The sequence below is a fragment of the Pelophylax lessonae genome, assembly GCF_965119305.1.
Source record: "Pelophylax lessonae genome assembly, chromosome: 1".
Classification (NCBI taxonomy): domain Eukaryota; kingdom Metazoa; phylum Chordata; class Amphibia; order Anura; family Ranidae; genus Pelophylax; species Pelophylax lessonae.
The window spans coordinates 258,772,828-258,785,376 of NC_138768.1; the positions used below are offsets into that span (position 1 = coordinate 258,772,828).

Below are 12,549 nucleotides of genomic sequence, written 5' to 3' on the forward strand. Positions count from 1 at the left end.
CATCCATGGTCCTGCCCGTGTGGACCACGAGAACAGGAGACAGCGGTCAGCCCCTATTGCAACACTTAAGGGGTACGGCACTTGGGCAGAAGAAGATGCATCTTAATCCAAGTATTCAATGACAGTCCAAGAGACCAGGAGCTTCAGTTCCAGGAGGAAACACTAATACTGAAGGTGATTACCAGGGGACTGCCTTTTATTTGATTTGAATGTTTTTCCTGTCCTGGTAGGAGGAGCCCTAGGTCTCATGGGCTGTCCTGGAAGACGACATGAGAAAAAACTTTTTGTGTGCTGAGAAGGAGGGACCCTGTCTACGCGGAGGGTCCTTACTCTTGTTAGCCTGTTGGAGAAAAGTACTCTCTAAGACCTTTAATAATGTCATCAAGGGTAGCCCCAAACAGGTGATCTCCTTGAAAAAAGAGATCAGTCAAGGCCTTCTTAGAGGTCTGATCTGCAGACCAGAATTTTAGCCAAAGTATACGCCGGAGGACCACTGCTGAAACCGACAGTCGGGTCACTAGTGGAGTCGCATCGAGCGAGGCATCGCAAATAAATTGCAGTCCCTGAACCAACTGCTCCGTAAAGGCAGGGGGGAAGTTGTACCCCCTCCAGGTCATGGCGTAGTAACTTAGCCAATTCAGTCAAAGTTTGTGACACAAGGGCAATAGTAAACACCGGTCCCAGTGCAGACCCCGCCAGGGAGTACATATTGCGGGCCACAGACTCCGCCTTTCCATCCGCCAGATCCTTAAAGGACGGGGGAATCCTCCACTGGAATAATGGTAGCTTTATTCAGTCTGGAGACTGAAGGGTCCACCGTAGGTGGCACAGTCCACTTTCTAATAAGAGAATCCTCAAAGGGGTAGCACCTAGCAATCTGCTTAGGGGGAGGGCCCACTCTTTTTCACCATATTGTAAAAATACGCGGGAAAGGGATATACCTTTGTCACTCTGGATGGCTTGTGAGTGCCAAATGTAAGCTGCGCCCCAGTTGCAGTCGCATCCTCCATTTTTAGGGTCTCACGCACAGATACAACCAGTGCGTCCACCGGCGCCTTTTCTTGCGCAGTGGCGGAGGGAGAAGTGTCATCCTCACTGTCAAGAGGAGACAGGGCGTGAGGTAGTCGACCCGGCAGGGAGACCCACGTCTGCGGTGGCTGAATCAGAGTCAGAATCTGACACATCAGATGAGGCAGGGGTAGGCGAGGGTTTTTTTTTGGCACTTCGCCCCTTAAAGGCCACCTCCACCCAGGACACAAAGGATTTCAGGACCGCTGACAGTGCATCTATGGATGACTGGGATCCGGAGGGCCCTGCGGCCTCCGAGAGAGGATCAGGTGGGGAAACGTGCGCCACAGAGTCCATGTCGCAGCAGGGGAACCCTGCAGAAAAGTCTGGAAAAAAAAAACAACCCTTTTTGTCTTTTATTTTGAACGTCCCACCGCGCTATAGCGACAGGACAGAGGGGCCCGTGTCCACCCCAAAAACCCGCTAGGGGAGAGAGGGGAACAATTACCATACCAGGAATAGGCGGGCGCCATCTCCTGACAGAACCCCTCTTCACCGAAGTGGGGGGGGTGTCGGGCTAATAGGAACGCTGCAGTTTCGGGCCTAGACCCAGTCATATGCGACCTGGTGAGACGTTTAACTCTAAAAAAGAATTGTGGAAGATAAAGGAACCTCCCTGAGAAACAGATTAACTAAGGGCACCAATGAGATGGATTACAAAAATATAGTAACTTTATTGGGCACTTATGCTGGTACACAAAATAGAATATACGTGAAAAGATGTGGCACTACTAAGTATAATAAATGGTATCTGAGACGTTTAACTCGCCGGCCCAGTCCCCGTCTGGTGGGACTATGTCGTGACTGACCTAGCGTGGAGCTGGGATGACCACTGGATCTATATATCCAGCCCGTTGCCCAGATCCGGCTTAGTTGCTTGTAGATCTCACAGGAAAAAAGTCTGGAGAAAAAAAACTAACTAGAAAAAAACTTTTGCTAGGACCAGAGATCCCAGCAAGGATTAGATTTTTTTTTTATTGGATAGGTTTTATAGTAGAGAGAAAAATTCACTGGGTATTTTTTTCAAAGTGGTTGGTGTTTTTTTGTTTATAGCGCAAAAAACATTGTATTATTTTATAGCGCTAAACAATTTTATTTAGGTACAGCGTTGCATGACTGTGCAAATGTCAGTTAACATATTGATTTTTAGGTACTGTAATTTGTCGCCCGTCAAAGGGCGTATGCAATTTTAAAGTGTCACGTGAGATAGCTATTTACTTAGTGTAACATCATTTTTTTTATTCTACCAAAAAAAAGGGTATTATATCATGTTTGTGTGCACTAAAAATTTATTAAGGGTATTTTTTCCTGAAAATGTGCATTTGATAAATTACTGTGCAAATATCATGCAACATAAATAAAAATTGCAACACCTACCATTTTATTCTGCAGGAATAAATATACAGTGGGTACGGAAAGTATTCAGACCCCCTTAAATTTTTCACTCTTTGTTATATTGCAGCCATTTGCTAAAATCATTTAAGTTCATTCTTCTTCCTCATGAATGTACACATAGCACCCCATACTGACAGAAAAACACAGAATTGTTGATATTGTTGCAGATTTATTAAAAAAGAAAAACTGAAATATCACATGGTCCTAAGTATTCAGACCCTTTGCTGTGACACTCATATATTTAACTCAGGTGCTTTCCATTTCTTCTGATCATCCTTGAGATGGTTCTACACCTTCATTTGAGTCCAGCTGTGTTTGAATATACTGATTGGACTTGATTAGGAAAGCCACACACCTGTCTATATAAGACCTTCTAGATCACAATGCATGTCAGAGCAAATGAGAATCATGAGGTCAAAGGAACTGCCTGAAGAGCTCAGAGACAGAATTGTGGCAAGGCACAGATCTGGCCAAGGTTACAAAAAGATTTCTGCTGCACTTAAGGTTCCTAAGAGCACAGTGGCCTCCATAATCCTCAAATGGAAGATGTTTGGGACGACCAGAACCCTTCCTAGAGCTGGCCGTCCGGCCAAACTGAGCTATCGGGGGAGAAGAGCCTTGGTGAGAGAGGTAAAGAAGAACCCAAAGATCACTGTGGCTGAGCTCCAGAGATGCAGTCAGGAGATGGGAGAAAGTTGTAGAAAGTCAACCATCACTGCAGCCCTCCACCAGTCGGGGCTTTATGGCAGAGTGGCCCGACGGAAGCCTCTCCTCAGTGTAAGACACATGAAAGCCCGCATGGAGTTTGCTAAAAAACACCTGAAGGACTCCAAGATGGTGAGAAATAAGATTCTCTGGTCTGATGAGACCAAAATAGAACTTTTTGGCCTTAATTCTAAGCGGTATGTGTGGAGAAAACCAGGCACTGCTCATCACCTGTCCAATACAGTCCCAACAGTGAAGCATTGTGGTGGCAGCATCATGCTGTGGGGGTGTTTTTCAGCTGCAGGGACAGGACGACTGGTTGCAATCGAGGGAAAGATGAATGCGGCCAAGTACAGGGATATCCTGGACAAAAACCTTCTCCAGAGTGCTCTGGACCTCAGACTGGGCCAAAGGTTTACCTTCCAACAAGACAATGACCCTAAGCACAGAGCTAAAATAACGAAGGAGTGGCTTCACAACAACTCCGTGACTGTTCTTGAATGGCCCAGCCAGAGCCCTGACAAACCCAATTGAGCATCTCTGGAGAGACCTAAAAATGGCTGTCCACCAACGTTTACCATCCAACCTGACAGAACTGGAGAGGATCTGCAAGGAGAAATGGCAGAGGATCCCCAAATCCAGGTGTGAAAGACTTGTAGCATCCTTCCCAAAAAGACTCCTGGCTGTATTAGATCAAAAGGGGGCTTCTACTAAATACTGAGCAAAGGGTCTGAATACTTAGGACCATGTGATATTTCAGTTTTTCTGTTTTAATAAATCTGCAACAATGTCAACAATTCTGTGTTTTTCTGTCAGTATGGGGTGCTATGTGTACATTCATGAGGAAGAAGAATGAACTTAAATGATTTTAGCAAATGGCTGCAAAATAACAAAGAGTGAAAAATTTAAGGGGGTCTGAATACTTTCCGTACCCACTGTATATTGTTTATTGTTTAGGGGCCCTAAGTAAATTTCTAGCAAAAAAAAAAAATGCTGATTTTTACATGTATGGGAGAAATGTCTGAATTGGCCCGGACGGCAAGTGGTTAACATGATCTGGACAACAACAAGAAAATGTTTTTAGGAGACCTACCAAGTGATGTGAGAACTCTTTCCTCATCTGTCTTTCCATCAAGTTTATACTGTGAATGTCGTATAAGCAAGATGTGCCTAGTGGCTTTAGGTTTGTGCTTAGTCAGTTTTGCATTCAATTCTTCCTCTCCCGTTTCTCCATTGATCTTTTGTAGGTTTACCATCGACATCGGTTCCCGGCTACAAGACAAAATAAGCATCCAAAGTTCACTATACATACTGTACTTCAACAAAAGTTACTGCAACCCTTTCGAATGTTTATTTAAAGCAGAGTGCCACTCATTTTTGTGTTTATGAAAAGTCAGCTGCTACAAAAAGTGTAGCTGCTGACTTTTAACACACACTCACCTGTCCCACGGTCCAGCGATGCGGCCGCCCGAAGCCTCGCTTCTCTCCCTCTCCGCGGTGTCGGCATTGCAAGTGTGGGCACCCGGCTGTGAGAGCACACTGTGCATGCCCGAGATGCGCAACGCCTCCCGGTTGGTTGGGCAATCTTCTGGGAACAGTGACGTGTAGGGGAGAGGAGAGCTTCCGTTTGAGTCACCTAGGCGGCTCAAGCGCAAGTGGGAGCAGGTACCTGTCAAAACTAGGTACCTGTCCCCCCTCCCACAAAAGTGGGTGGAGCTCCACTTTAACCACCTAGCTTGTAAACAACTGGCTGGTTCCAAATCACTCAACCCAAACTTTGCTGCAGTCTGCTTACTGAGATAAAGTTACTACTGCATCTGCTGACACCGATTGCTGGGGGGTTTGTAGCCCGTCCGCTGACACCGATTGCTGGGGGGTTTGTAGCCCGTCCGCTGACACCGATTGCTGGGGGGTTTGTAGCCCGTCCGCTGACACCGATTGCTGGGGGGTTTGTAGCCCGTCCGCTGACACCGATTGCTGGGGGGTTTGTAGCCCGTCCGCTGACACCGATTGCTGGGGGGTTTGTAGCCCGTCCGCTGACACCGATTGCTGGGGGGTTTGTAGCCCGTCCGCTGACACCGATTGCTGGGGGGTTTGTAGCCCGTCCGCTGACACCGATTGCTGGGGGGTTTGTAGCCCGTCCGCTGACACCGATTGCTGGGGGCTATTAGCGCGTCCGCTGACACCGATGCTGGGGGCTATTAGCGCGTCCGCTGACACCGATGCTGGGGGCTATTAGCGCGTCCGCTGACACCGATGCTGGGGGCTATTAGCGCGTCCGCTGACACCGATGCTGGGGGCTATTAGCGCGTCCGCTGACACCGATGCTGGGGGCTATTAGCGCGTCCGCTGACACCGATGCTGGGGGCTATTAGCGCGTCCGCTGACACCGATGCTGGGGGCTATTAGCGCGTCCGCTGACACCGATGCTGGGGGCTATTAGCGCGTCCGCTGACACCGATGCTGGGGGCTATTAGCGCGTCCGCTGACACCGATGCTGGGGGCTATTAGCGCGTCCGCTGACACCGATGCTGGGGGCTATTAGCGCGTCCGCTGACACCGATGCTGGGGGCTATTAGCGCGTCCGCTGACACCGATGCTGGGGGCTATTAGCGCGTCCGCTGACACCGATGCTGGGGGCTATTAGCGCGTCCGCTGACACCGATGCTGGGGGCTATTAGCGCGTCCGCTGACACCGATGCTGGGGGTTAATTTTGCTTTGCCTAACTCCAATAATGGAAGTTATTATTGCTTCCGCTGAGACCAATGATGGGGGTAATATTGCTTCCCCTCACACCAATAATGGAAGTTTATTATTGCTTCCCCTCACACCAATGATGGAGGTATTTGTTTGCTTCCGCTGACACCAATGATGGAGGTTTATTATTGCTTCCTGTATAATGTTTTAACAAAAAATGGGTTTGGTGCTGCTCTGTGCGTGATATAATATTAAATTGTGACAAAAAAAAGCCGTCATACACAGGGCCTCAAAATATCAAAACAAGATAAAACAATGCGTCAGAAATATACCATATCTAGGTAGTAGAAAAGTTTGTACCAAAAAATAATAATAAATATATGTGCAAAATAAGCAAGTGCCAAGTGAAAGTGTCCAATGTGATATATCAAGTAATTTACACTTAAATTCGATCCATACAGTAATATATATATATATATATATATATATATATATAAAATAACACTGACTGATATAAAGTGATCTTGCTCTAAATGAACAGTCCAAACATAGTATGCAATAATCATTCTGTTAATCCAGTATCCCAACCATCATTGCAAATTATAGTTACATAGTTAGTAAGGTTGAAAAAAGACATTAGTCCATCCAGTTCAACCTATGATGCGTGTGTGTGTTTGCTTTTAACCGTACATTGTATACCCCTGTATGTTGTGGTCTTTAAGGTGTTCATCTACTAGTTTTTTGAAACTATCGATGCTCCCTGCTGATACGACTGCTTGTGGAAGAGAATTCCACATCCTTACTGCTCTTACAGTGAAGAACCCCTTACGCACTTTAAGGTTAAACCGCCTTTCCTCTAGTTTTAGTGAGTGGCCACGTGTCTTATTGTATCTCCTTTCTCTGAATAGTTTGTTCCTTATGCTCGGGTCACCAGTACAGTATTTGTACATTGATATCATATCCCCCCTCAATCGTCTCTTCTCCAGAGAGAAAAGGTTCAGTGCTTGTAGTCTTTCCTCATAGCTGATGTCCTCCATTCCCCTAATTATTTTTGTTGCCCTTCTCTAGACTTTCTCCAATTCCAGCACATCCTTCCTGAGGACCGGTGCCCAGAACTGGACAGCATACTCCAGATGTGGCCGGACCAGAGTCTTGTAGAGTGGGAGAATAATCTCTTTATTTCTGGAGTGAATCCCCTTTTTTATACATCCCAGTATTCTGTTGGCTTTGCTTGCGGCGGCTTGGCATTGCATGCCACTGCCAAGCTTGTTGTCTACCAGTACCCCCAAGTCCTTTTCCATCCTAGACTCACCCAGAGGTTCCCCCCCTAGTGAGTAGCTTGCTTTCTGGTTTCTGGCCCCAAGTGCATTACTTTACATTTCTCAACATTAAACCTCATCTGCCATGTAATTGCCCACCCCGTTATTTTGTTCAGGTCTGCTTGCAAGGTTTCCACATCCTGCATAGAAGATATTGGCATGCCTAGTTTAGTATCATCTGCAAATACTGAGATTGTACTCGATATCCCCTCCTCTAGATCATTTATGAACAAATTAAACAGGATTGGTCCCAGGACAGAACCCTGGGGGACCCCACTTTCCACACCCGCCCAATCCGAGTACTCCCCATTAATCACCACCCTCTGTACTCTCCCCTGGAGCCAGTTCTCTATCCAGGTACTACTCACCTTATGGTCCATACCTACCTTCCTTAGTTTGTACAGTAATCGTTTGTGGGGAACGGTGTCAAAGGCCTTTGCAAAGTCCAGATACACCACATCCACAGGCTTACCTTTATCTAGGTGGCTGCTCACTTCATCGTAGAAGGTTAATAGATTGGTTTGGCAAGAACGATTTTTCATGAATCCATGCTGATTACTACTTATAATACCGTTTTTATTACTAAAGTCTTGTATGTGGTCCCTTAACATCCCCTCCAAAATTTTGCAGACTACAGATGTTAGGCTGACCGGCCTATAGTTACCCGGGATATATCTCGGCCCCTTCTTAAATATTGGTACCACGTTGGCTTTTTTCCAATCAGCTGGCACCATACCCGTCTGTAAACTATCCTTAAAGATCAAGAATAATGGTCTGGCAATCACCTGGCTGAGCTCATTAAGAACCCTCGGGTGCAAGCCATCCGGTCCCGGGGATTTATTTATGTTAAGTTTCTCTAGTTTAGCTCTAAGTCTATCTTCTGTTAACCATGGCGGCACTTCCTGAGGTGTATTATCGGCCTTACAAGCTGGGTTCGTGTAGCCCCCCGATTCTTTTGTGAAGACTGAAGAGAAGAAATTATTTAACACTTCCGCCTTTTCTCTGTCCTCAGTGGCCATATTTCCTTTATCATCTTTTATGGGGCCAATGTGTTCTGGCCTCGCTTTCTTACTGTTTATATACTTAAAGAACTTCTTGGGGTTCTTTTTACTCTCCTCCGCTATATGTCTCTCGTGTTCTATTTTAGCCGCCCTGATTTCATCTTTACATTTCTTATTACACTCTTTGTAATGCTTAAATGCTGCCAATAACCCCTCAGTCTTGTATTTTTTGAAGGCCTTTTCTTTATCACTAATATACATTTTTATGTTGGAGTTTAGCCATCCAGGGTTTATTTTTGCTCTTTTAAATTTATTTCCCTTTGGAATGCACTGGCCAATCCCCCTGTATAGTATGCTCTTGAAGCACTCCCATTTTCCCTCCGTGTTCTTTGTTTCCAGGGTTCTATCCCAATTGATATTTTCTAGCAGCGAGCGCAGTTTAGGGAAATTGGCTCTTTTGAAATTCAGTGTCCTTATATTACCCCTCTGCTTCCTATTACTGTAATTAATACTGAAACTTATTGACCTATGGTCACTGTTTCCTAAGTTGTCCCGTATTTCTATATCCGTGATCAGGTCTGTATCGTTGGTAATCAGTAGGTCAAGTACCGCATTGTTTCTTGTCGGTGCATTCACCATCTGACCCATAAAATTGTCCTGCAAAACATTTAGGAACTGCCTAGCCTTGGCTGAGTGCGTGGTTCCTTCTGCCCAGTCTATATCTGGATAATTAATGTCCCCCATTATAATCCTTATGATACTAATGGTTCTGTTAGAAGAAACAATGTTTGGTGGTGTTCCACAATAACATGCACCGTGCCCGGTGTCTCCACACGTGCCCCCCTCTTGGTGTTACACTCACCAGAGATCTTTCCACTTACAAGGGGTAACCAGCATTCACAGCTTCACCTGGCTGTATAAGGATATCCAGGATCAACCCTAGGGCATTTTCTCCTTCCAAATCCCCAGCGATCTCAATAATACATGCAAATGGCAAAAATAGACTACATAGTGGTATACCGTACGTATATATTTATTAAAACCAGTATTGCACTTACACGGCTTAAGATTCAACCAGCATAACACCCAAATTAGGAAGTCTGGGACGCGATGTGCCCCACGGACCCGGAAACCGGAAGTGACGCAATAATGCCGTGGCTCCGCCCTATGCGTTTAGTCACAGTGCTATCATCAGGAGCAGCCCGATCATGCTACACTCCCTGACTTATATCAGGTAAGGTATCCTAGCAACCCAAGGCACGTGACCCATGGCCATTTCGAATATCTAATTCATGGTCCAGGAGCTGTATATTTCTTAGCAACCCAGATGACAATTGAATTCATCTGACTGCGGCCTTAGTTTATATCAGTGGTGCAATAGTGAACATTAGGGGATATGTATTACCATCCTCCCTTTGTATCATAATTGTTCCATATGTAGAATGGTAGGCCCCAGAACTAGTTTCACCCTATAGTCTTACAGGGTACCCAATGAATGTGTAATTTGCCACAAAATAATGTGCCAGGGTTTATTAAATTACCACATGAACCTCCTATGTTCTATACACAATGTGAAAAAAAACATAACACCAATATTTATATATTCGAATGAAAAAACCCGTCCCATGCATGAAAAGAAGAAATAGAAAGAGGAAAAAAACAAAACAAAGGGGAGTGAAGAGAAGGAGGGGGGTTTATTGGCTGAACCGAACCCGTACTATACTAGGAACTTTATTTGAAAAAATTATAGGTGTAAAATGATATACTGTAGATATAACATTTAAAAAGGGGGATGTGTTCAATATATTCAGTCTTAGAAAGAGTTCCAAGGAGCATCCACTTAGGTGCTGTAACGGAACAATAAAGGACGAGTGTCTTTATATCAGGTCATGATGATGTAAAATTGACCATATTAAGGGACTAGGAGAGGAAGGTGTGAAAAAGGGGAGACTTTAGATATAAATGTGTTGGTCATGTGTCAGTAAAAAGAATGAGGACTAGGGGAACTTAGTGTTACAGAAGCCTATGATTGCCTTCAATCACTGGAAATGAAACAATTGAGATCTTTGTCAATGTTTAGGCCTTCTGGCTGGAGAGAATTTAGCAAGAAAATCCATTTTGTTTCATTTTGTGAGACCTTGATCTTTTTGTTAATTCCTCTTCAGTGTCCCTTTATCATGTCAATACCATAGTAATTCATCACAGATGGATCCTTCCTATGGACCTCTCGGAAATGTCTAGACAGGCTACGTTTCATGAATCCCTTCTTTATGTTATTAATATGTTCTTCGATTCTCACATAAAGGGGTCTGGTGGTCCTTCCTACATACTGAAGCTAGCCTGGACATTCTATCACGTATGTGACATGCGTACTAGTACAGGTAATCATTTCTCCTATCTTATGCTGTCTACCTGTTGCCACCGCTGTAAAAATTTCTGTTTTCTTTGGTTGTTTCTTGCTTACTCTGCATTGTAGACATTTTTTGGCATCTGACCTTTTAGGTTAGGGAACAGACTGATAGATTTCGGGGGATCAAGTACATTATGTACCAATTTGTTCCTGAGTTTGGGGGCTCTTCTGTAAATAAAATTAGGGCATTGTGGGAGTACTTTCTTTAATGTTTTATCCGATTTAAGAATGGGCCAAAATTTTTACACTATGTTGTCAACTTCTTTGTACTGTCTGTTGAAGCCCGTAAGGAAGGCCCGTTTTCGTGTTGTTTAGTCTTTTCCTCTCTGGTCATGTTTTCGTGGAACTTCTATTGCTGCAACACCACCAAACATGGTTTCTTTGCCTGAGGAAGAAGCACACATACTTCGAACACACGCACCTCCCACTCCACCTTCTACCCGGAAGTGAAGTCAGCGGCTCTTCTGAGGGACACCGCGTACCTGGAAGTTCTGGGAGCCACCAACACAGCCGAAACCAGCGAAGATTCCCCGAATCCCCGCTGCTCGTCCGCCCACTTTAGTGGATTAACTCTTTACATGCCGGTTTATCATGTCCATCCTGTGAGTTTGCATTTGTCTGTTGTTATTAAACGCATCTTTTATACTGCACTTAGATGGCGCAGCTCTTCTTTCTCTGTTGTTGTACAGTGCATGTTATTGTGGAACTTCTTTTGCTGCAACACCACCAAACATCGTTTCTTCTAACAGCACCATTATAAGGATTTGCAATGATGGTTGGAATACTGGCTTAACAGAAGGATAAATTGCACAACTGACCATTTAGAGCACAGATCACTTTATATCAGCCAACGTTCTCAAGGATCAGAACATTCAGGGGTATGAGAAATGATTACAGCCATACACACCTACACAGGTTGAATTGGATGGAGTATAGTCTTTATTCAACCTCAACTACTATGTAACTATGTTATTTTATATATTATTGTATGGCTCAAATTCAGCCCCCGTTCACATAGGGGCGACGCTACCTCGGAGCGGCCGCCACGGACTTCATAACATTGAAGTCTATGGCGGTCGCCTCCGGGTCGCCCCAAAGAAGCTCCGGACCCTTTTTCTAGGTCGGAGCGACTTGTGTCGCTCCTATTAGAACGGGTCCGCAGCTTCCCTATGGGAGGCGACCTGCGGCGACCTGTGAGGCGACCAGGTCGCCTCACAGGTCGCCCTAGTGTGAACCGGCACTAAGTGTAACTGACTTGATACATCACACTGGGCACTTGCTTATTTTGTACATATATTATTTTGAGGCCCTGTGTATTAAGGCTTTTTTTTGTCACAATTAATATTATATCACGCACAGAGCAGCACCAAACCCATTTTTGGATAAAAAATTATACATCAGACACTATCTAGGTAACCAGTTTAAGTGGGGGCAGCAGCTCTTTCACATATCTTTTAATATTTATAATCCATAGCGTGGATTACACACACTTTCATTATTATTGCTTTCGCTGACACCAATGATGGAGGATATTATTGCTTCCGCTGATACCAGTGCTGGGGTTATTGAACCAATCATTGAAACCAATGCTGGGGGTTGCTGTAATGTCCACAGACACCAATGCTGGGGGTTACTGTTACCTCCACCGACACCCAATGCTGGGGGTTACGTCCACTGACACCAATGCTGGGGGTTACGTCCACTGACACCAATGCTGGGGGTTACTGTTACCTCCACTGACACCAATGCTGGGGGTTACTGTTACCTCCACTGACACCAATGCTGGGGGTTACTGTTACCTCCACTGACACCAATGCTGGGGGTTACTGTTGCCTCTACTGACACCAATGCTGGGGGTTGCGTCCACTGACACCAATGCTGGGGGTTGCGTCCACTGACACCAATGCTGGGGGTTGCGTCCACTGACACCAATGCTGGGGGTTGCGTCCACTG

At 45.2% G+C, this 12,549-nt stretch overlaps 1 protein-coding gene across 2 annotated transcripts in view; it reads right to left on the reverse strand.

Moving 5' to 3' along the window:
* Positions 1-12,549, reverse strand: part of LOC309546256 (serine/threonine-protein phosphatase PGAM5, mitochondrial-like) — a 63,683-nt gene that overhangs the window by 49,811 nt on the left and 1,323 nt on the right. For both annotated transcript variants that reach the window (XM_082245830.1, XM_082245831.1), the window contains exon 2: positions 4,262-4,440. In XM_082245830.1, coding sequence (XP_082101956.1) covers positions 4,262-4,440 — 179 coding nt within the window. The remainder of the gene's footprint in view (positions 1-4,261; positions 4,441-12,549) is intronic.